Source organism: Sarcophilus harrisii, chromosome 2, assembly GCF_902635505.1.
Source record: "Sarcophilus harrisii chromosome 2, mSarHar1.11, whole genome shotgun sequence".
Classification (NCBI taxonomy): Eukaryota; Metazoa; Chordata; class Mammalia; order Dasyuromorphia; family Dasyuridae; genus Sarcophilus; species Sarcophilus harrisii.
In genome coordinates this window covers 24,892,396-24,915,356 of record NC_045427.1, presented here as the reverse complement: position 1 = coordinate 24,915,356, position 22,961 = coordinate 24,892,396, and the positions used below count along the sequence as shown (strand labels likewise).

General features: G+C 35.7%; 1 protein-coding gene across 2 annotated transcripts in view; it reads right to left on the bottom strand.

The window, feature by feature from the left end:
* CTNNA2 (catenin alpha 2) overlaps window positions 1-22,961 on the bottom strand; it is a 1,447,481-nt gene that overhangs the window by 101,888 nt on the left and 1,322,632 nt on the right. For both annotated transcript variants that reach the window (XM_031957116.1, XM_031957117.1), the window contains exon 13: window positions 8,580-8,731. In XM_031957116.1, the coding sequence (XP_031812976.1) occupies window positions 8,580-8,731 (152 nt within the window). The remainder of the gene's footprint in view (window positions 1-8,579; window positions 8,732-22,961) is intronic.

Here is a 22,961-nt window from a genome sequence, read left to right as displayed (position 1 = left end):
TTGTGCCCAATACCAAAAATTGTTTCCTTCTTTATCTTTGCTTCCTAGTTTCTCTGTCTTGCTTCAAATACCAGCTAATACCTATCATCAACATAAGACACATTCACCTTAACACTAATACCTGCCCTCCAATGAGTATCTCCAATTTAGCATGAAAAATAACTTTTTTTTTAATGTTTTTCTCCACTTTTAGGCTGTACATTTAAGAACAGGGAGCATCTTTTGCCTTTCTTTGTATCATCAGTGATTAGCATAATGCCTGACACATAGCTATCAACCAATAAATGCCAATTACCTTGACTTGAGCTTCCTCAGGAGTGATCCTGAACAAGTATATAATGTTACGTATTATTATCTCCATTTTATAGATGAAGAAACTAAGCCACAAAGTGAGGATGACTCACCTTGAGTCACATGGTTTGCTAGTGTCAGAACTGGACGTTGGACCCATATTTTCATTTCCAACTCTACTGCCCTTTCCACACATTGTGTTTCTTACCTCTCTACCTTTGTCAAACCTTTATTGAGAATCTAGAGACAGGGTGATGGAGTACTTGACCTTTCAAGGTCCTATCCACTCTAATAAGTGTGTGAAACACTGATGTCCTTCCTTTTCAATAGTACAATTAGTTCTTTGTTGGGAAGAAGAGAATAGTCAGCTTGTGGAAGGAGGGGAAAGTAGCTATTTGCTTTGCTTCCTGAACTACTACTGAATATATAACAGATTTTGCTTTTTAAAATCCATAGGTATATTTATACTGAGAAGGGATAATGAGGGATTATTTGAACATAAAATTATTGTGTGTCTGCTGAAAGAAACACAATTTTAAAATCTTTTTTTTTTTTTTTTTTTTTTTGCCTTGGCCACTCTCCCCAATTTTAAATTTAAATTAAGGAGAGGGACTAAATATTTGCTTAAATAGATATAGATTATATAATACTTCTACACATACAGATATACACATATATACATCCCTCAAATGCATGTACATAAACATTTGTGTGTATGGACCTCAGTTTCCCAATCTGTAAAATGAAAAGATTCCTTTGGGTTACTTTTAATCATGTCCTAAAATCAATGGATTAATGGTCTTCACTGGTAACAAAAATTTAGTGGACAGAAAATTGGCCTAGAAATCAGCAGTGCCTATGTTTAAATCCTGCCTCCACCCCATCCTGGTTTTGTGAAGTTGGACAATTAACTTTCTACTGCTCCCATATGACTCCAAAACATTCTACCAGTTCCAGAACAACTGTTGCTCCACATCAGAGAAAGAAATTTCTTCAACAGGAGTTCCCATGGAGCAATGAATGAATCACAGCTTCGAACACACTTTTTTCTCCTTTTGTACAAAAGGAAATTCAAGCTTGATTGGGTCAAAAAGAACTCCAGGAATAAATGTTTGAGTGTGCTTGAGGAAACAAGAGCACTTTCTGTTGAATGATCTGGGAAGACTATTTGGAAGAATTTTAATTTGTCAACAGTGCCATCAGGCTTGAAGGAAGAGGATAGTTCTTGATGACAAGGGATTTTTATGGCTTCCCTTACAAATGGTTATTTTTTTTTTTTCCAAATGTAGAGGGCAATAAAAAATGGTAGGAGTTGAAAACCTTGGGAGGATTAAGGTCAGTTACTCAATCACTAAACATTTCTCAATCTCCAAATACATGCTAAATCTTATGTCAAATTCAGTGACTACAAAGAAATATAAACATTTCCTACTTTTTTTTTTTGTTTTGTTTTTTTATTTAATAGCCTTTTATTTACAGGATATATACATGGGTAACATTTCCTACTTTCAAGAAAGACAGTTATCTGGCTCAAAGAATGGAGTGTTGGTTTTAGAATAAGGAGGCCCTGAGTTTAAATTTGACTTCAGATACTCACTAGTTGAGTGATCCTGAACAAGTTACTTAATCTCTTCATTAATTCACTGGAGAAAGAAATGACAAACTATTCCAGTATCTTTGCCAGGAAAATGTCATGGATAGTATGGTCCTTGCAGTCATGAAGAGTCCAACATGACTGAAAAACATTCATAACCCCTCAAGGAGCTCCTATACTCCTAGTGAAGACAAAATTGAGGAAATCTATCCAGTTGGAGAAGGCACTAACCACCAAGAAAAAACAAAACAAAACAAACAAACAAAACAAGGAAAGATTTCTGCCGAAGTAAGATTCAAGCTTCATCTTAAAAGAAGCCAAGAGATATGCTTTGAAAATACAAAACTGGTCGTGCATTACTTCTTTTTAAAAATTAATTTAGTATTTAAATTTTCTCAAATTACATGTAAAAAAACTTTTAAGATTTATCTTTTTTAAAAATGTTTTATTTTCAAAACACATGCATCGATAGTTTTCAACATTCATTCTTGTAAAACTTTGTGTTCCAATTTTTTGTCTCACTTTCTTCCCCTTCCCCTTTCCACTAGACAGCAAATAATCCAATATATGTTAAACAGTGCACTGTTCTTAATAAGTTAAAGTGTGATTTCAAAAATGAACTATGTGAATTATATAAAGTTGCCCAGAGGGAAGAACATTAAAATTGGAGTCAGTGGATGAAGGTTCAAAATTTTTTTTATGGCATAATACTTGTGTTACCTTACACAAGTCACTTAACATGTGCCTCAGTTTCCTCATATACAAAATGAGGTTAAATTAGATGGCTTTCAAGACATTCTAATTTCTAAATCTATAACCCAAAATCTTTGTAGTATCCTCATAAACAAAAAATTAAAGGTGTTATAATAAGCATTCAATAAGTTTATTCATTTGTCCATTAATTCATTCATTCATTCAAAAGTGGTTTACTGCCTGCAGACACATAGGAGGCTGTTATAAAAAGCTTCAATTGGGATTAGACAAGTAAGGCTCAGTTTGAATTAGCAAAGGCTGAATTATTCATGATTTTAAATGATTAAATATTTTAAATTTTCCAGTACATTTAGTGTCCCCCTCTTGGTATTGCTGCGTAAAGGTCCCTGGAGGAGTCCGCTTTAATGAATAGGCAATAATGCTTCATAATTATCCCTTCAAAGTAAACAGGTGCTTATAAACACTTGACATTGCTTTTCATAAGTCAGTCAAACATGACTTAGAAAACTTTGTTAACATGTCAATATCACTTTCTCAGTGAACCCCCTTTTTCATGAATCCAATGCAACATGACTTAAGACAACCTGTCTTCTATGTCTGAGAGAGTGGAATCAGAAAGTGTGAACTTTTCTTAGAGAAAAAGGAGGGGAGAAGAGAAAACAGGACAGGAGAGGAGAGGACAGGAGGTTATGGGAGAGAGAGAAAAGCAAAGAAGGGAAGAGGAAAAGGAAGGGAAAGGGGTAGGGAGAAGAAGGGAAAAAAGGAGAGAAGGAAGAGGAGGGGAGAGGGCACAAATGCTTTTATCATCCCTACTACATGCCAGACACTGTGATGAGAACTTTCCAAATATTACTTTATTCGATTGTCATGACAACTTTGGGATATATATTCTCTGATTATACTTCCATTGTGCAGCCCAGGGAACTGAAGAAGACAGAAGTTGAATGATGAGCACAGAGTCACACAATAAGTGTCTGTTTTGAACTCAGATCTTCCTGACTCAATTCCCTGGGTACTTATCCACTGAAAGACCTAATTGCCTAAGGACAGATGGGTAATTTCATTGGTTTAGTAAACTTTTAATAAGGAAGAGATCACCTCCTTTACCCCAAATTTATAACTCCTTGTCAAATTGAAATGGATCAAATTTACATAGCTCTTTAGTTAAATTGTCCTATTAGAGTCTTAAAATCAACCCATAAGATAAATAATATTCTTATCACCATTTTGCATATCAGCAAGTAAAGCTGAGGTAAGTGACTTGCTAAGGACAAGCACAATGTATGCTTTTTAAGATAGGATTTGAACACAGTTATTCCTGACTCCAAGACTCTCCATTTAGGTTCATATGTTCCAGGAAACTCAAAAATTAAAATTTGTAGAGAAGATGCTGTTTTAAATTGAAAGAGTAAGGCTTTTCATGTGTTCTTGTTTAGTCACTTTTCAATCATGACCAATTCCTTGTAACTCCATTTGGGAATTTCTGGGCAAAAATCCTGGTGTGGTTTGCCATTTCCTCCTCCAGTTCATTTTACAGATGAGGAAACTGAGGTCAATGGAGTGAAGTGACTTGCCAGAGTTACTCAGCTAGTAGTGTCTGAGGCCATATTTGGCTCCGGTCTTCCTGATTCCAGGTCCATTTCTCTCTCCCCTGCTCCACCACATTTTTCCCATGTGGGAATTCCCAATCAGTGAAAATGCATGCTTTGAGGGAAGCTAGATGGCACAGTAGATAGAGCACTGTCCTGGAAATCAGAAGGACCTGAGTTCAAATCGGACCTCAGATTAATTAACTCTAATTGTGTGACCTGGGCAAGTCACTTAACCCCAATTGTTTTACCAAAAATAAATAAATAAACAGATAAATAAATAAATAGATAGATAAAATAAATAAATAAATAAAAATACCTGCTTTATCCCTATACTGTAGCAATGGTTAGTTGTGGGGATGTTGTAGAACAAATTCTTTCTCTAGTATGATTGCACCAGGTGACTAATGAGTGAGATCTTTTCCTATTCTGACCTTTTATGGCTGTATCAGAGCAAAATATAGAGAACAATTACCAATTAACTTGGAAATGTACATTCTTCACGTTAACTTTAGCACTTTAGGCCCAAGGTATTCTACTGTGGTATACTATGGTTTCTGTGTGTTTGGGAGTACACGTGTGTGTGTACATGAGCACGTATATGTATGTGTGCACATGATCACATACATGAACACATACACTGATGAGGATCATTACATTCTCAGTTGGCCTGAGATTAAGTTGGTAAAGATGCTGATGGATCGGACAGAATGCTGTTTATTTCCCTAGATGTACTCTGGACTTTTCCACAATACAAACTCAAATGCTGCAAAACAGCACAGAATGCTCTGATTTCAGCAATTTTCCACAAAGACACTCTATCCATTCCTACAAATTCCAATTTTCAGCTGAAGAGCTGCCCGGAGATTTGCTTAACCCCTTGAATGGCTGCTGGCTGGGAATGAGCCAAGGTCTCTGAGGGCTACCCAAGGTCATTCTCCACTCACTGCTATACTTTGTTCTTAATGGCCCCGTTCAAGGGGAGGAAAGTGGTAAATAGAACAGCAGCTCTAAGAATCCTTATTTTTTCCTGAAGAATAAGATACAGGCTGTATAAGAACTAGGTGATCACATCTGATTTGGGAAACAGGTAAATGGGGAGAGCACAGCAATCATGAGTCTTACCCCTAAGCCAGCTCTGCTATTAACACAGTGCAGAATGGGATGAGAAGCTTCCCACCATGAGTGTCAATCTCTTCATCAGCAACATGAACACTCAGAGACCAATTTTCTTTTTCCCAATATAATAAAATGATGATTTTTTTCTTAAAGTTAATTTACAGTTTGAATGCAATACAAATCAAACTATCAAAGTAATACATTCCAAAATTCAATAAAACAATAACAAAAGTCATTTGAAGAAATGAGCAAGTCATTCTGGATCTGTTTTCCATTATGCAGTATATCGAAAGTTATCACATAATCTAGAGATAGAAAGAGCTCAGCAGTTACCTATTTCAACTCATACTGGGAAGATCTCCATATAATATTCTATGCTGGGAGGATAACACAAGACAGTGATCAGGGATCAGAATTAAAAGCTTAGAAGTCCATATTGGTATATGGCTCATATAGCACTTTATAATAATAATGGGGTGAGATAGATAATCCATATTTATTATCCCCATTCACAGATAAAACAAACTGAGGTCTAACAGACCATTGGAGGTCATCTAATTTAATTTCTTCATTTGGAGAGGAAAAGAATGAGATTCAGGTAACTATGATGTAAATTCACAGGATCTCATAGAGAGTAGGTGATTAACAATACTTATTCATTGTCTAATTAAGTGATTATCCAAGGTTGCCCACATAGTATGTGGCAGATACTGAGGTCACAAGTCCATAGATTCATAGAAAAAAGAAATTATATTAGGAGTCCCAATACAGAACTAGTTGAGCTAAGAGTTAGGAAGACCTGAGTTTCAATTCCATCTAAGAAACTTTCTAGCTATATATGACTCTGGATAAGGCACTTAGCTTTAGTTTGCCTTAGTATTCTCATCTGTAAAATGAAAATAATAGTACCCACTTTCCAGGGTTGATATGAGGATCAAATAAATAATATTTATGAATGCTTATATGTGCCTATGTGTAGTAGGCACTGCATAAATATTGACTATTACTCCTCCTCCTACCACCACCACCATTACTATCACTTCTACTCTTACTACTGTTACTACTATTGCTGCTATTACTACTAGTAGTAATAATATATTAGTAATAGTGGTCTATTACTACTACCACCACTACAACTTCCTCATTTGAGAGATAAGGATTTAAGGTCCAAAGTTAAATGACTTCCAGTCACAAGACAAGACTCTGACACCAACTGGCATAAAGTACTTCCCATGAAGGTATTAAGAGGTGGTAATCACAGGGTGAGGCTGAATTGGGGCAGAAGAAGGTAAAAATGAAAATGTGGGAACTGAGGACAGACTTTCTCAGCAACAATTTCACTCAGGACTGGCCCTGATTCTACCACCAGAGAATTTATAATCAGCCCTCTGTGATCTCTTGGGCAATGGATACTGATTGAAATGTGAGGTCAAATTTCACAATTTCCCTATTTCCCTTCCATAGTTCTGTTTCTTCTGTGGGACTCTATTGTCCTGATGATGAATAATAGTTATTGATGAATAATCACATACTGACTTTGCCTCCTTTTTCCTCCCCACCCTCCACAAAATAAATAGATAAGTGAATGAAGGAATTAATGAATAGATAGATAGATAGATAAAGTCAAAGTCCTATTAGAAGAAGTGAGATTGGGAGTGGAAGGCACAGTGTGATATATTTCTATGTAAAAGGAAGGATTTTATCCCACTGAGAACCTCATCACAGGCAGTATGGTATATTTGACTGGCTAATCACAAGACCTGGGGCATCATTCTGTAACTAAGTATCTGCATGCCCCTAAGTAGCTGAAGAAGGCTCTTATATTTAGCAGCCTCAGTTTTCTTGTCTATCAAATGGGTCTAATAATGTAATTTCTGTCTACCTCACATAGATTTGATATGGCCATATGAATGAATTAATGGATGAATCAATGAATTAAAAAAAAAAACATGACTTTGCTATGGGTTATGTATGCTGGGGACATAAAGAAAAATGATAGCACTAGTGGGCATTCCCATAGTCCTTTAAGATTTGTAAGGTTTTTTGCCCACATTCCTATAACTTATCTGAATCTTGCAACAAACCTGTGAAGTATCAGTATTAAAAAATAAAAAAAGAAAAAAAAAAACAGATGAGGTTCAAGGAATTTATTTAATTATGGTTATATAGTTACTATGTCAGAAATAGGACTTGAATTAGTCTCCACTGATTGTGCATATTGATCTTGAAATAAGGAAGATCCTTAGATTATCTAGCTCAAGCTCCTCATTTACAGATGAGGAAACAGAGGCACAGAGTGACTAAGGGATTGCCTTGCTCAGGTATAAACGTCAGAGTCATGATTTGAATCCAGGTCTCTTAACTCTCAATGAGTGTCCTTTTTTACTGTGCCATAGCATAGCAGTTCTACTATTGCATGTTATCTTTCCCTAGATAAGGACCAGAGGAAGTGTAGTGAAACAGATGAATGCACTTGGAATCATTAGACCTCAGTTCAATCCTCCCTTCAGACACAATCTGGGGACTCTGTACAAGCCACAATCTCTTTGCCTGAGAACTCCCATCAGTAAAATGAGGGAACTGGACTCAAAGACTCCATGGTCCTTTCACCTTTAAATCTAAGATCCTCCCACTTAGTGTTTGCTGCAAAGTATTCCAAATGCCTTGGAAGGCAAAATAAGTTGTTTGGGTGTGAAGGATTAGGACACACAGGGTCCAGTGTTCCTGAATGGAAAACAGATTGTCTAGAGCCTTACACATCCTTTTATCCAAAAGATATATTTGGTAGAGGCCAGAAGAGAGGAAAGGAAAGGGAGAATCCAAACAGGAGACCCCCATCATACTCAGAAAAAATTCCTAATTCTATGGAGATTTTAGGGAAAGTAGCAAAGCAGGTGAAAACAATAAAGGGGCACCTCTCTGGCCCATCTTGATAGAAGCAAAAAGGGCTGTCAAGGAATATAGCAGAAGAGACCAGGAGGAGAGATCACTTGAAAACAGAGCCTGAAATGAACACTCAGGAAGGCAAAGTACCCTTTTCCCACTAAGCACATAACCGGTGGCACCTCTGCTTTTCCTGTTCATTGGGAAGTAGCTAAAGACCATTGTCGATGGTAAATCTGGGAAACTATCCAACTGGCATTCGTTTCCAAATACACACAATCAAAAAGGTTAAAAAGTTTAACTAAAAAGTGGGTTAACTCTTCCAGTCCTAAATAGGGCTAATTGCTTTCTGTTCATTTTCATCTCTGTTCTCCCAGCTGCTTACATACCCGAATCATGAGAACAGCTTTCCTGATGTCTCGAACTCCATCATACACCAGACGAGAAGCATCAATGAACTCATTCTCCTCAAAGGGCTGAGGCACATTGGCACTCAAAGCTTCAATGGCCACCTCCACTTGTTCCGCAAAACGAGGCATAACTGGATGGAAACCAAACAGACAACGGAAAGCAATGAGATTATAGATTTTCCTTTCTGTGTGGGTTCCAATATCCTGCACAGAAGAAGCAACCTTAGAGAACCTTAACTCTATAATACAAAGAGGGAAATAAAGGGTCAAAGTTGCCAGATCTGGAAGTTTGCACACTGATTTATTCTTCAGAATTAGTTTTGAAAGCATGCATTAACCTCCAAGCAAAGATGGTTTGATGAGTTCAATGAGTTCACATCAGGGATACCAAGTGTCCCAGGGATACCAAGGACAACCTTGTCAAAACCAAACAAAAAAATCTTTCTCCATTTAGTCTTAAATTCAACTATTAGGGATTAGTTTCTTGATTGTCATCACTGAAACAATGATTGCATGTTACTAGATAAGCCAAATAAATAATCACAAGAAATCCTTTATACTTTAGCATGAATACATATATAGGCTCCTTTGTTGGTTGCAGGTTTGGATCAGGTTAAAAAAAAAACAACCAAAAAGAAAATGTAGGATTGGTTATTGGGATAGATGACTAGAGGAAATCATCTTAGGAAGAAGGGAAAGAAAGGGGAAGCAAAACTCAATCAAGGTTTCATATTCTTTACAATTTTGCTAGAAGAATAACTCTATCTTGAATTTAGACAGGTTTCTACAAGCTCATATCTATTTTATTTAAAAGCAAACACCATTTCTGCAGAAGGTCTGTCTTGTTCTTTCTCCCACTCTGACCCTACCTCTACCCACTACCATTAGTTTCTTCAAAACTAAACTAAGGTCATTTCATATCTAATTTATATATATGTATCCATTTAGGTACATGGTCTCCCTTTTTAGAATGTTAGCTCTTTGAGAGTGGGAATGGCTTCTTCTTTGTGTTTGTACCTCTAAAACTTAGCAAAATGCCTGAGACATGGAAAGTATCTGAAAATGCGCGTTGATTAATGTCATGTTTTGCTTTTCTCCAAGAATATTTGCTTATGAATTTTGGATCTGAAATATTTTACCACCAAATCTACCCCTTTCTTTAAAAAAAAAAAAAATGCCTCCTCAAAAGCACCTAAACATTTCTATCGCTTAGGTGTTATTTTAAACCAATCAATTCTTAGACAAATGGAATCCTTGAGGCATCCATTTATTTACAAGGACAATGAAATGGAAACATCACTCATCTGTTTCCATTTCTGAGCTCTCTGGGATGATTCATCTTTATCCTCTCACCTATCCCTCCTTTGAACACTTTAACATTCATTCTCTGCTATAGGGAGAGAACTATCATAACTTTACTCCGAGACTCACTAGAATAGTCTTGTAGAGAAATGACTCATTTTTGAATCCATTTCTTCCCACAAAAATCCACAAATGGGGTCAGAGAAGGAGAATTGTGCTCTTTAATGGACAAAGGGATCATGCTTCTTAGTTCTGGCTGACAGAGCGCAAATGAAGCACTGCCTTGCCCTTGAGTGGAGTAAAGATGATCAGAGCAAAGGTCTATACTAAATGTGCTCTCTTGTTTTGGCTTTGCTTAGGGGGAAATTCCAGAGAAAGGGAGCAAGAGGAACTTTGCTTTTGTTCTTGTGAATCAGAAAAAGCCAATTACTAAAACTGGAGAATGAAACCTAGACAAACTTCACTTAGACACATCATTAGAAAATGACCCCATTTCATGACCCTAGTCTGAGGCTTGGAACATACTCCATTGACATGACAAGACTCCTTTTAATTTAAAATGAACATCATTGGAAAATTGGTTTTGTGGTCTTTTGTATTCTTCATGTCAATACTACATGATAATATCTTTCCAGTTCCAGTTGGTCCCAGTTAGTCGCCTCCAACTCCTAACCAAAGGTAGTTATTTTTAGAGCAGGGGTGTTGAACACGTGGCTCACAATACTTTCAAATATGACTCAAATTAGATTAAAATCCTATTTGATTTTAATGTGTTGCTGTATTAATTTAAATATATGTGTATATGCCTACATATAGAAATGTAAACAACATAAACAAAACCATATTCATTTAAATATGTATATGAATACATATTTATATATTTATCACTTAATTTATATATTCATCTATATCTATATACATATATATGGTTTGCTAAGGCAATATATAGTCTTCAGGGATCATAATGGATGATTTAATGGCCCCATTTCTAATTGTGCTTAATACCATTGGTATAGGGTATTGAGAGGTTATGTATTTTTCCAGGGTCACACAGCCAATGTGCCAGAGAAATGACTGTAACTTGGGTCTTTGCAGAATCAAGCCTGGCTCTATCCATTCTCCAAAGAGCAATATATTGGTAAGTTATTATAATTTTATCAATAATAATGATAATTGATATAATTTAAATTATTATTATTATTATTTACATTAAGCAACTGACTTCCCTTCTCCAAGGTTTCCTTTAAAGGATCAAGATAAGAGTTCTTGGGTCTCTTTCCAACTCTGAATCTATGATCTTATGAGCCTTTACATTATATCAATAAAAAGGGTAATGATAAATAATAGCTAATATTTATGTGCCACTCTAAGACATCCAGAGAACTTCACATCTATGAGATGGGGTTTATAATAACACTTTTTCTGCCTACATCCTATGGCTGTCAAGAGGATGAAAGATGAGTATTTTACAAGGTCTAGCCAGAAAGAGCTAATGGTTATTATGGTGACTCCTTTTCTTGATGACTCAAGGGTTTCATGATGATATTCCACTATTGTATTGGGCTGTAGCCCAGTGATGCCCTTGAGGATGTCTACTTAGATTGTTAATATCCTCAGCCTCATGTATCTAGTTTTTTTTTGTCTCTCTTTTTCTGCCTCTTTCCTCTCTATCAGGCTGATTGATGTCAGTGTATATGCTTCAGGCAGTACCACTGGCCACTGGGTGTTGGAATGTTTCAAATTCAGTAGATAGAAGCTTCCAGCCACAGTCACTAGGTTCTGAATACCAGAGACAAAGCTCCACCCAAGCCTTCATTCCTGGACTCTGGGACAACTACGTTACCTATTGCAAATAATTTGGGACTCAGTTCCTATTCTCTTCTTTGTTCCAGGTAGCTGAGCTTTTCATTTAAGTGATATTCATATACTTGATAAATTTTCTATTGTGAAGCAGAAGTGTATAATGGAAAGAAAGTGGATGATACTTAGATACTAAAAAAGATCTACATTCAAATCTTACAATTTGTGCTGACTACCTATAGGACAATAAGCAAATCATTCCAAATCTCTGACCATAATTTCTTCATCTACAAATAACAATAATGATAATTATTAATTAACAATAATGATAAACAAATGATAATAACAATAATGTATGTAGTACTCAGACATCAGAGCTAGAAGTGACTTTAGGACTCCAAACTCTATTTTATAGTTGAAATTGAGATAATATTGAACAGAAAATGATGGAGATGATGAAGATAGCTACCATTTATAGAGTAGCTACGGTGTGCCAGGCACTATGCTATGGACTTCACAAATAATATCCATTTTTATTTAAATCTTGAGATCTCTTTCAGTAGGTGATCTGTGGATTCTTTCATTTCTAGTTTACCCTATGGTTCTAAAAATATTAGGGCAATATTCCTGGATAGTTCCTTGAAATAGGATGCCTATTTTTTTTTATTATGACTTTCAGATAGGCTGATATTTTTAAAGGATCTCTCCTTGGAAATCCCAAGCCAGCTGTGACAGTTGTTTTTGTTTTTTTTCCAATGAGCCATTTAACATTATCATCTATTTTTTCATCATTTTGTTTTGCTTGGTCTTGATTTCTCATAAAATTCTTAGCTTCCATTTGCTCAATTCTCATTTTTAAAGAAATTTTTAGTGAGTTTATTATTTCCTTTTACCTTTTGTCCAATTTTACTTTTTAAGACGTTGTTTTGTTTTGTTTCCCCAGTGAATTGTTATGCCTCTTTTTCCATTTGATTAATTTTGCTTTTTAAGGCATTCTTCTTCTCATTGACTTTTTTGTGCCTTCTTCACCATTTGACTTAGTCTGTTTTTTAAGGTGTAATTTTCTTCAGTATTTTTTTTCATCTCCTTTAATAAGTTGTTGGCTCATTTTTCAGGATATGTTTGCATCACTTTCATGTTTCTTCCCATTTTTTTCTCTTTCTTATTTGATTTTCAGTTTGTTTTTGTTTTTGTTTTTAGTTCTTCCATGGTCTGAGAACAATCCAGATGTTTCTTAAAGGCTTTGCATATAGGAACTTTACTTTGTTATCTTCTTCTGATTGTGTGTTTGATCATTATACCATATTAGCTCTCTATAATATGAATCCTTTTTTTCTATGGTTTGTTCATTTCCCAGCCTATTTCTTGACGTTTAGGTTTTAATTAAATAAGGATCTCCTTCCATGATGGAAGGTGCACTGTCACGAGCTTCAGGAGTTTTGTGCAACTGCTATCAGATAATTCTAGGTACCTGTAAGTTTTCAGTTCTTCCAAGGTAGTATAATCTAAAACAGATGTTTACTTCTCTCCTGAACTGTGTTTTATTTTGTAAAAGACCACACTCTTTTCTGCCCTGAAATTGTAAGGGGGGGGTCCCTGCTCCATTGGGTCCACAGGCTTTTAGATGCTATTGTTCCTCCTCACCTTGGGATTGCTAGCCAGAACTGAGACCTAGATCCAAATATGGGAAAGAAATAGAGTCCTGCCTTAGTGCTAGCAAAAAGACTCCTCTCATCTCCTTTTGACCAGTTATTTGACCCCTTTACCATCTGTGGGCTGAGAATTCTGGGAGTGGTCATTGCTGCTGTTGATTCATTGGCTCCTAAGGTCTGCTACTGGTTTGTTAGGGCCAGGGATGGGTGGGTTTGAACTGAGCTGGACTATGTTCCAGTCTTATCCAAGTGTGATGGACTTTTCCAGCGGACCTGCTAAATTGTCTTGGGATAAAAAATTGTTTTATTTCATCTTTTTGTGAGTTCTGCTGCTTTAGAATTTGTTTAGAATTATTATTTAAAGATATGGAGAGTGATAGGGGGATATCATGAATGAGTCTACCATCCTGGCTGTATTTCTCCCACAAATGCTATCTTAGTTAATTCACCTAATATCAGGAGACACATGCGGTTAATCTTTTCATTTGACAGATGACTCAATTGAGGCAAACTCTGTTTAACTTGCCCACAGAGTCATGGAGTTAGTCTAAGTATGTGATGTCTTGAATTCTTACTGATTCCAGACCCAATTTCCCATTCAACATACGAAGTAGCTGTGTCTAAGGTGGGATTTGAACTAATTTTTTTCCTTTATTCCAAGCTCAGCACTCTGCCCACCATTGCACACTGTCTTCTCTTTGTTATTGTAGAGTTAAAAAAAAAAATATGATGTATAAAGCATGCTGTTTAATTTAAAGTAATGATATAAATATCTGCAGTGCCTTTGGTTATACCAAAATTCTGCTATGTTTGCCAGATATCTTTCCATTCCAGATAAAGTTACTTCAGAATCATAATTGTATGGGACTGAGACTAAGTAGAGATAGAGTGTTGGCTCTAGAGTTAGGAAAATGTGAGTTCAGATCTAATCTGAGATCTTGCTGGGTGACCTGCAGCAGGTCATTCACCCCCCTTTTCCAAACAGTTTCCTATTTTCTAAAATGAAGATCATAAAAAGTGCTTATTTTTCAGGATTTTTCTGAGGAAAGTGTTTTACAAAGCACTCCATGGATGCTAGTCATTACTATGGTATTGTTGTTGATCAGTCACGTCCTACTCGTCATGATCCATTTGGGGTTTTCTAGGCAAAGACACTAAAAAGGCTTGCCCTTTTCCAGCTCATTTTACAGATGGATAACAGAGGCAAACAGGATAAAGCAACATATGCAGTCACCCAGCTAGTATCTGTGGGAAGGTTTGAACTCAGGAAGATGAATCTTCTTGACTTCAGGACTGGCACTTTCTCCATTGTCATACCTAGTTGCTGAGTTATTATTATAGAACATGAAAAGATCATAAAGAAGCCTTCAGATGGACTTGGATTTAAATCTTGCCTTTGCTATTTACTACATTATGGATCAGGTAAGTGGGTTGGTCCCTTTGAGTGCAAGGTTCCCTCTGAATACTGTCCTTCACCCCCTCAATGCACTGAACTTGATCTTTTTCTCTCAATTCTGCTGCCTCCTTTCCTCTATTCTGGACCCAAAAGATGGAAGGCTGTCTTCCGCAGTGACTGTGGCTCCTTGCCTCTATATTGCCCTAAATATATCCTCATTTTGAACAAAATCTAGGAAACATCATGTTTCCCTTGGCAAACACATTCCTCTCAGTGCTTGAGAAAATTCAGGGAGATGTTAGCAGATCAGATGATCAGTGAAAACAGCAGAATTGATTGAATGAGCACATATTGCTTTACAAGAGATTTATCAGAATATGCAAACACAAAGAGTATCTTAGGGATTCAGCCATGTGGGAAATTCTTCTACCAGTGTTTATTGTCAGTTCATGTTCTGCTTCCTATAGAAAATCTTTCCTCATCACCTTAGCAGCTGGTGAGCTTCTTTCTCCCGCCATATTCCCTTATGATTATTTTGTATAAACTAGGTCTACATAATAATATAGACCTAGTTTATACAAAATAATATATATCCAGGTGTCTCTTCAAGGAGAGTTAAAGCTTCTTGAGGGGAAGCACTATTTCATTTTGACTTTTCTGTCCCAATAGCTTGGAAGAGAGCAAATGACTTAAAAATCTTGTATCAATTGACTGACAACTGTTGGGAAATGTTTGAGGCACGTGAAAATTAAGGGACTTGCCCAGACTCATATAGCTTATGAGTATCAGAACTTAAATGAGAACCCAGGTCTTAATTTTAATCCAACAAGTATTTAGTGAGTAGCCATTATTTGTCAGGCATTTTAACAGAAATTAGAACAGATTAAGAAAGATCAAATGGAAATAGATTGTATCCTTCAGAAGTTTTCAGTCTATTGAAAGAAATAACATACCGAAGAATAAGCACATCTACAATACATCTAGATTATTAATCTAGATACAATATCTAGATTAAATACATCAAATTTTCTAAAGGTTTATAAAGCAGTTTGATTCCACATGGTCAATGCTTAAAGATGACCATGGTAGACCTGTAGGATGGCCCTGGGGAATCTAAGGGGCAAATTTGAGGAGATAGAGAATTCCAGACATCAGGAAATACTTGTCTAAAAAGTCCACAAGAAAATAGATCAAATATCTTTTCAGGAACAGCAAGTGAGCCAATTTGACTAGAATAGTAAGTGCATTATGGGGGAAAAGATGAAATCAATCTTGAAAGTCAATTTGGAAGCAGACTGTGAAGGCTTAAATATCAAACAAGAGTTTGAATTTTATGTTAGAGGCAACAGGAAGCTACTGAAGCTTTTTTTTTTGTTTGTTTGTTTTAATAGGGGAGTCCTGCCCTTGAGGAATGTCAGTGTCTCACCAGCTTGCAGGATGGTTTGCAGAGATACTCGAAGTTAGGAGACTAGTTTGGTTATAGGGAGAGAAAGAATTGAGAAGCTATGATCCTATGACCTTATGACCATCATCACCATTAAATGGACTAGCTGAATCCTTGCAGAGTGTTTTCTGATACTATTTAATTACTTCAGTAAACAAAAAGAAAAATATTATCTGGTTTTTATCCCCAAGAGACTCTGATTATAATAGTGAAATAGGATTTGTTATTGGTGTTGAGAAGCAGGTAGGTGGTACAGTGGATAAAGTCTGGGCTTGTAGTCAAGAATGCCAGGGTTCAAATCTAGCCTCAAATACTCCCTAGCTGCTTGACCTTGGGCAAAGCACTTACTCCATTTGCCTTATTTTTCTCATCTGCAAAATGAACTGGAAAATGAAATGTGAAATTACTCTAGTATCTTTGCTAAGAAAACCCTAAATGGGATAATGAAGAATTGGTCATCATTCAAAAACAAAATAGTCAAGAAATATAACATAAGATGTGTACACATATTGTAGCTAATGTCTGTAATAGCCCCATATTTATGATTCAAATGATATTTAATATATTGAAATCAAGTCCCAGGAGAGATAAAAAGTCATAAATATAATCAAGGAACCTCAGAGTATACTGAATCCAACCTAATTTCACAAGGTCAGATAGATTAAGTGATTTGACAAGGATAACATGAGTATTACTTATCAGACAGGAACTTACAGAGACAGAGAAAACATGTAATGACAGAGACAGGTAATAGATTTTAAAGGACACTTGACTTTGAAATAAGCAGACTTGACTTCTCAGCTTGGCTGAGTCACAAATTTGCTTTGAGACCTTAGATAAGTATCTTCTTATTTCTGAGTCTCTATTATCACTTTCTAAAGAAAAGGAGTAGCTTTGTTTCTAATGCAGAGGACAGAATTAAGAAAGATTAAAAAAAAATGGATAGGATTCTTGTTCAGGCCAGGGTTGAGTTAAGGGTGCAACTATAAGATTCTTTGATGATATAATACAGTCCTTTGTCCTTCTCTTTGTTTTCTTATTCTTTGACCTGAGTTACCATCATGAATTTTGAATATTCAAGTCCTTAATATCAGCTAGTCCAGGAGGTTCTGCCCTTACTCCTCACTCATAATCCTTTGGTTTACCATGGTGTGCATCCTCCTCTCACTTCTACTAATGACATATTACTCCCATATTTCACAGATCTGGGGTTTCACTGGATGTGGATATTCTCTTCACCAACACAAAATGAGAGTCCTCTATGTCTTAGTTGATGACTTTCTTATATTGCTGTAATGAACCACTTACTCAAAGTTCCAATCTGATTGGATTTCTCTGATTCTTTGAAAGAATCCTGGGCCATATCTATGCCTAATGAGAAACTAGAGGGGAATTGAGTGAATTTTTAGGGCACTTAATAGGTACAACGGATAGAGTACAAGTCCTGGAGTCAGGAAGACCCATTTTAATAAGTTCAAATCTTCTACACTTATAGTTGTGAGGCTGGGCAAGTCACTTAAACTTGTTTGCCTTAGTTTTCTCATCTGTATAATGAGCTGGAGAAGAACACAGAAAACCATTCCAGTGTCTTTTCCAAGAAAACCCCAAATGGGGTCATAAAGAAATGGACATGATTGAAATGACTGAACAACAATAACACCGGGACACATAAAGTCTTGTATGTAAATGTGAAAATAAGTGAAGTTTGTGAAGTGAAGTGATAATTTGGAGAAATATGCTCATTTTTCTATCCAAGGTAATGTACCTCAACCCAGAAAAACTGAACACATGAAAAGCAAGATTGCATTGTTATAGTCTTAAAGTACTTCCCATAGACAACTGCTATAGCCCTGCTAATTAGGACAAAGCTCAGCCTTGCATTCACGATTCACACATTATATATTAACACTATCTCTGATATGGAATTATAAAAATAACAACTTCCGTCTGTATTTCTGAAATGCATCCAAAAATGCAAATAGTATTCATTTTACCATTGCTCATTGGCTGAGCTAGTTCCCATCTTGCTTATTTTTAGCCAGGGATAATTAATAAATGATAATAAAACAACAACAACATCAATAATAATAATTCTCAATAACAGCATTAAAGATAATATGGTTTAATGCTTAGATAGGTGGCTTTGGAGCCTGGAGTCAGGTTCTGCCTCAAACATAGACTGTGTGATGCTTTGCAAGTTATTTTATCCCTCAGCATCATGGCTGACAATTCCGTAAAACTATAACTTAGAGAGTCCCAACTAACAATGATGGGGAATTTCCCTTTTCCAGGAATAACCTCTACCAACAAAATCTGAGGTACAGTCCCTCTAAGAAGAGATTAAAAAAAAAAAAGAAGAAAGAAGATGATAATTATCATTTTTAATATTATTGTTATTATAATAACACATGATATAATGTTTAAATGCATACAAAATGATTTCCTCACTGAAAAGAGATTGTTCTAGATTGTTTATATTGTTTATATATTGTTGTAAGATTGTTTGTTCTAATTATTCTATCTTTCTAATTCTATCATGCTAATTATGCTTATCTTAAAAATAAAGACATCATCAAGCCAATAACTTGCCCCACTTCTATGTTTTTAAGTGTCAGGATTATGGCTTGAATCCAGGTCTTCTGGTACAGGTCCATTGCTCTTTTTTTTAGGGCCCATGAGTCATTAACCATATGTGTGAAGAAGAGATGAGTAACAAGAGGAAACAAATTTAGGGTGTATGTCTGGTTTTAATTAAACTAAATTATATAGAGCCCTCTCAGATTTGAGGAAAAGATCCATTGCTAGTTTCATAAAGCTTTTTATTGGGAGGTGAGCTGTTTCCTATAAAGAAAGTTTCCTACTTACTCCTCCAAAGTTGAGATTTTCTAGGCAACATCTTTCAGGGCTCTCAAGCTTTGCAAGGGTTCTTTTTTGGGTGTAAGTGGCTCCAAGGAATAAGGGCTGAAATTCTATCCATAACAAATAATTAGTTATTAGTTCCTCTGTGCTATCATCTCCACAAAAATCCCCCCATAGTCCTTTTTTGTGGAGTATAAATGACCCTAGATTCTAGAAGTCATGGGAATAAGTTTTGCAAGATCTCATCACATTATCACAGGTTTTTAAGTTTTAAAGCTGGAAAAGACAATATAGGTTATTGAATCCCAATATATTTTCCCCTTTTGGCAGATGAGAAAAATGAGGGACAGAGATTAAAATACTTGCCCAGGGTTAACTAGCAATTTGAATACAGGTCCTACTGAATCTAAATTCGGTGGATTGGTAATGATGGTTTTCATTAGGGCCCAGAAATAAATTAAATACCATTTTACTTTCGTTCAGTCATGTTTCACTCATGTCCAACTTTTCATCACCCTACTTAGGTTTTCTTGGCAAAGATATTAGACTGGTTTGCCACTCCCTTTTTCAGTTTATTTTATGGAGGAAGAATTGAGGCAAACAGATTTAAGTGATTTACCCAGGGTCACATAACTAATAAGTATCTGAAACCAAATTTGAATTTAGATCTTTCTGACTCCAGGCCAGGTGCTCTTGCCACTGTGCAGCTTAGAGTGATTGCTAAAGTGGCAGAGCCTTTAGGCCTAGAATTATGGGGTATATGTCTTCAAGAAAATCCTTTCCCAAGGCAGAGAATGCCTATCTCTGTCGGGGGAAGATGTACCTGCTGGTAAAGTCAGAGAGCCTTTTGTGTTCAACTTTATAAAAACAAGGACAGGTAAAATGCTTCCTGGATGCTATAATATTTCCATCATTTCAGAAAATGAGTATAATAGCCCTCTTGGAGTTACATTGTCTCTCCTTCTTCAGTTATTTCAAATCATCTTCATAGCAGGTAGTGAAGTTGTCACAGTGAAAAATGTAGAAGTAAAATAAAGGAGAAGAAAATGTTTGAAGTAGATGGAACATGTTGTAGTTGACAAAAGAATTGGATTTGGGAGCCAGAAGACTTGTGTTTGAGCTCCAGCTTTGTTTTAGGCAATTCATTTAACCTTCTAAGCCTAAGCTTTCTTATCTGGTAAGATTCAAAGCTGTCCAAGATGACTATTAAAGTTCCTTCTGGTTTTAAATTTATAATTGAGTGTAGAACAAGAATAATCTTTAGAAGATTGGATTAGATGACTTTTAAGATCTAGCTCATTAATAGTGGTGATGTCTCATTGATGTCTTTGTATCCCAGTGAAGGGGTAGGCATAAAGTATATGAAGAAATAAAATACCTTTCCAGCACTGTGCTGGGAATGAACTCAAATGCTTACTGACATAAATTTATTAGTCGTCAGTTTATATTTTTGAACATGAAAAGTTAGGTAAAAAGGTCTATGTGATTCCCAATGAAATGCAAGATCCTTTAAGGCAGAAGAAATTTTGTAATTTTGCACCTACAGTGCAAAACACAGTTCCTGACCTATAGTATGTGGTTAGTAAATTGATTAATTAATTGCTCATTGATTAATTTTAGCTTTAAATCAATGAAGTAAATCTAAGCATTAAAAAAAACCAAACATAGAACTCAGAAAGTCAGCAGAAAAGGATTGTTGTACAGGAATGAGTTGGAAGCGCAGTCCAATTCAGGCCAACCAGCATAGCCCAGGTCCCAGAAAACTAGGAATAGGCCTTGAGACCTACTGAATCAGCAGCAACCAGGGGCTTTTTCCAGAGCTTTCAGCCCACAGATGGAAAGGGAGTCCTGCAGTTGGTCAGAAGGAGATTCAGGAATCTCTTTGCTAGTACTGAGGCAGGACTCTGTTGCTTTGCCCATTTGGATCTGAGTCACAGTCTTGAGTGGCAGTTCCAGGGTAAGGAACAGCACTACCATAGCATAGCTTCTTGTACCCAGTGTAATAGGGACCCTCATCACAATTGCAGGGCAAAAAAAGAATGCTTATGATCACTCACAGCCCAGAGCATAGGCCAGGAGAAGAGTAAATATTTCTCCTTAGATCATTCGATCCAGGAACAATTGAAAACTTACAGGTCCCAAGAAGTATCTCTGAAAACAGTAACACAAAAACCTTGAGCCTTGGGAAAGTGCACCCTCCACCCTGGAGCAGAACTCTACTTTACCAAGATATTTAAAGTTGTCATAGACTGGGATAATTAGCAAAAAACAGAAAGAAAAAATTCTAACTATAAAAAGTTACCATGGTGACAAAGAACATCAAAACACATATAGAAGAAGAAAACAAAGTCAATGTTCTTATATACAAAGACTCCAGAGGAAAAAATGAATTAGTCTCAGGCTAAGGAAAAGTTCAAAAAAGGATTTTGAAAATCAAGTAAAAGAGATAGAGGAAAAATTTGGAAGAAAAATGAGAGTGATTCAAGAAAAGAATAAAAAAAATGAGTAAATAGCTTGGTAAAGGAGACACACACACAGATACACACAAAATAAACACACAAATACTGAAAAAAAAAATAAAAAAATAAAAAAAACAGGTTAGGACAAATAGTAAAAGAGGTTTAAAAACAAACAAACAAACAAAAAAACAAAACCAAGGAGAACCATACCTTAAAACGCAGAATTGGCCAAATGGAAAGAGAGGCACAAAAATTCACTAAAGAAATTAAAAAAAAAAGCAATCTCTTAAAAAGTATAATTGGACACATTGAAAAGGAGATACAAAAGCTCACTGAAGAAAATGATTCTTTAAAAATTACAATTGAACAAAAAGAAGTAAGAACTTTATGAAAGATCAAGAACCAATAAAACAAAATCAAAAGAATGAAAAAATAGAAACAATGGTCCTAGAACATAGATCTAGGAGAGATAATTTGAAAATCACTGAAAAGGCCATGATAAAAAAAAAAAGAAATCTAGACATCATCTTTCAATATTTTATCAAGTAAAACTGCCCTAATGTTCTAGCACAAGAGAATAAAATAGAAATTGAAATAATTTACCAATCACTTCGTAAGATTTTACAGTGAAGACTCCCAGGAATTTAATAACCAAACTCCAGAGTTTTCAAGCTAAAGAGAAAATATTGCAAGGAGTCAGAATGAAAACAAAAGTCTCAAAGAACCACAGAAAGGATAACATAAGATTTACCAGTTTCTACATTAAAGAACTGGAGGGCTTGGAATATGATATTCTGAAGAACAAAGGATTTAGGATAACACGAAGAATTATTTACCAAGAAAATTTGAGTAGGCTAAAGTTTTAGCCTTTAAGTTAAAAATGAAAATTCAATGAAATAGAGAAATTTCAAAAAAAAATTTTAATAAAAAGACTAGAGCTGAATAGAAAATTTTGTTTTTAAATATAGGACTAAAGCAAAGGAAAAAAAGTAAACAGGAAAGAGAAATCATAAGGGAATTAATAAGGTTAAATTGTTTATATTCCTATGTAGGGAAGATGATCCTTGTAACTTAACAAGAATTTTCTCATTATTGGGACAATTAGGAGTATATATAGACAGAAGGCACAGGTGTGAATTGAAAGTAAAGGGATGATATTAAAAAAAAATAAAATTAAGGGATGAGAGAGGAATGTACTAGGGGGAAATTGAAAGGGAGAGGCAGAATTATCTCATATAAAAGAGAAAAAAAAATTCAGACTGGAGGAAGTATCTTAGAAATGTCTCAAAGAGGAAATAATATATACATTTAACTGAATATAGAAATCTATCTTATCTTACTGGAAAGCTAAAGAGGAAGGGGATAAGAGAAGTGGAGGGTAGGAGTAGGGAGAGAAGATTGGGTGAGGGGTTAGTTAGAAGCAAAACACTTTTGAGGAGGAGAGGGTTA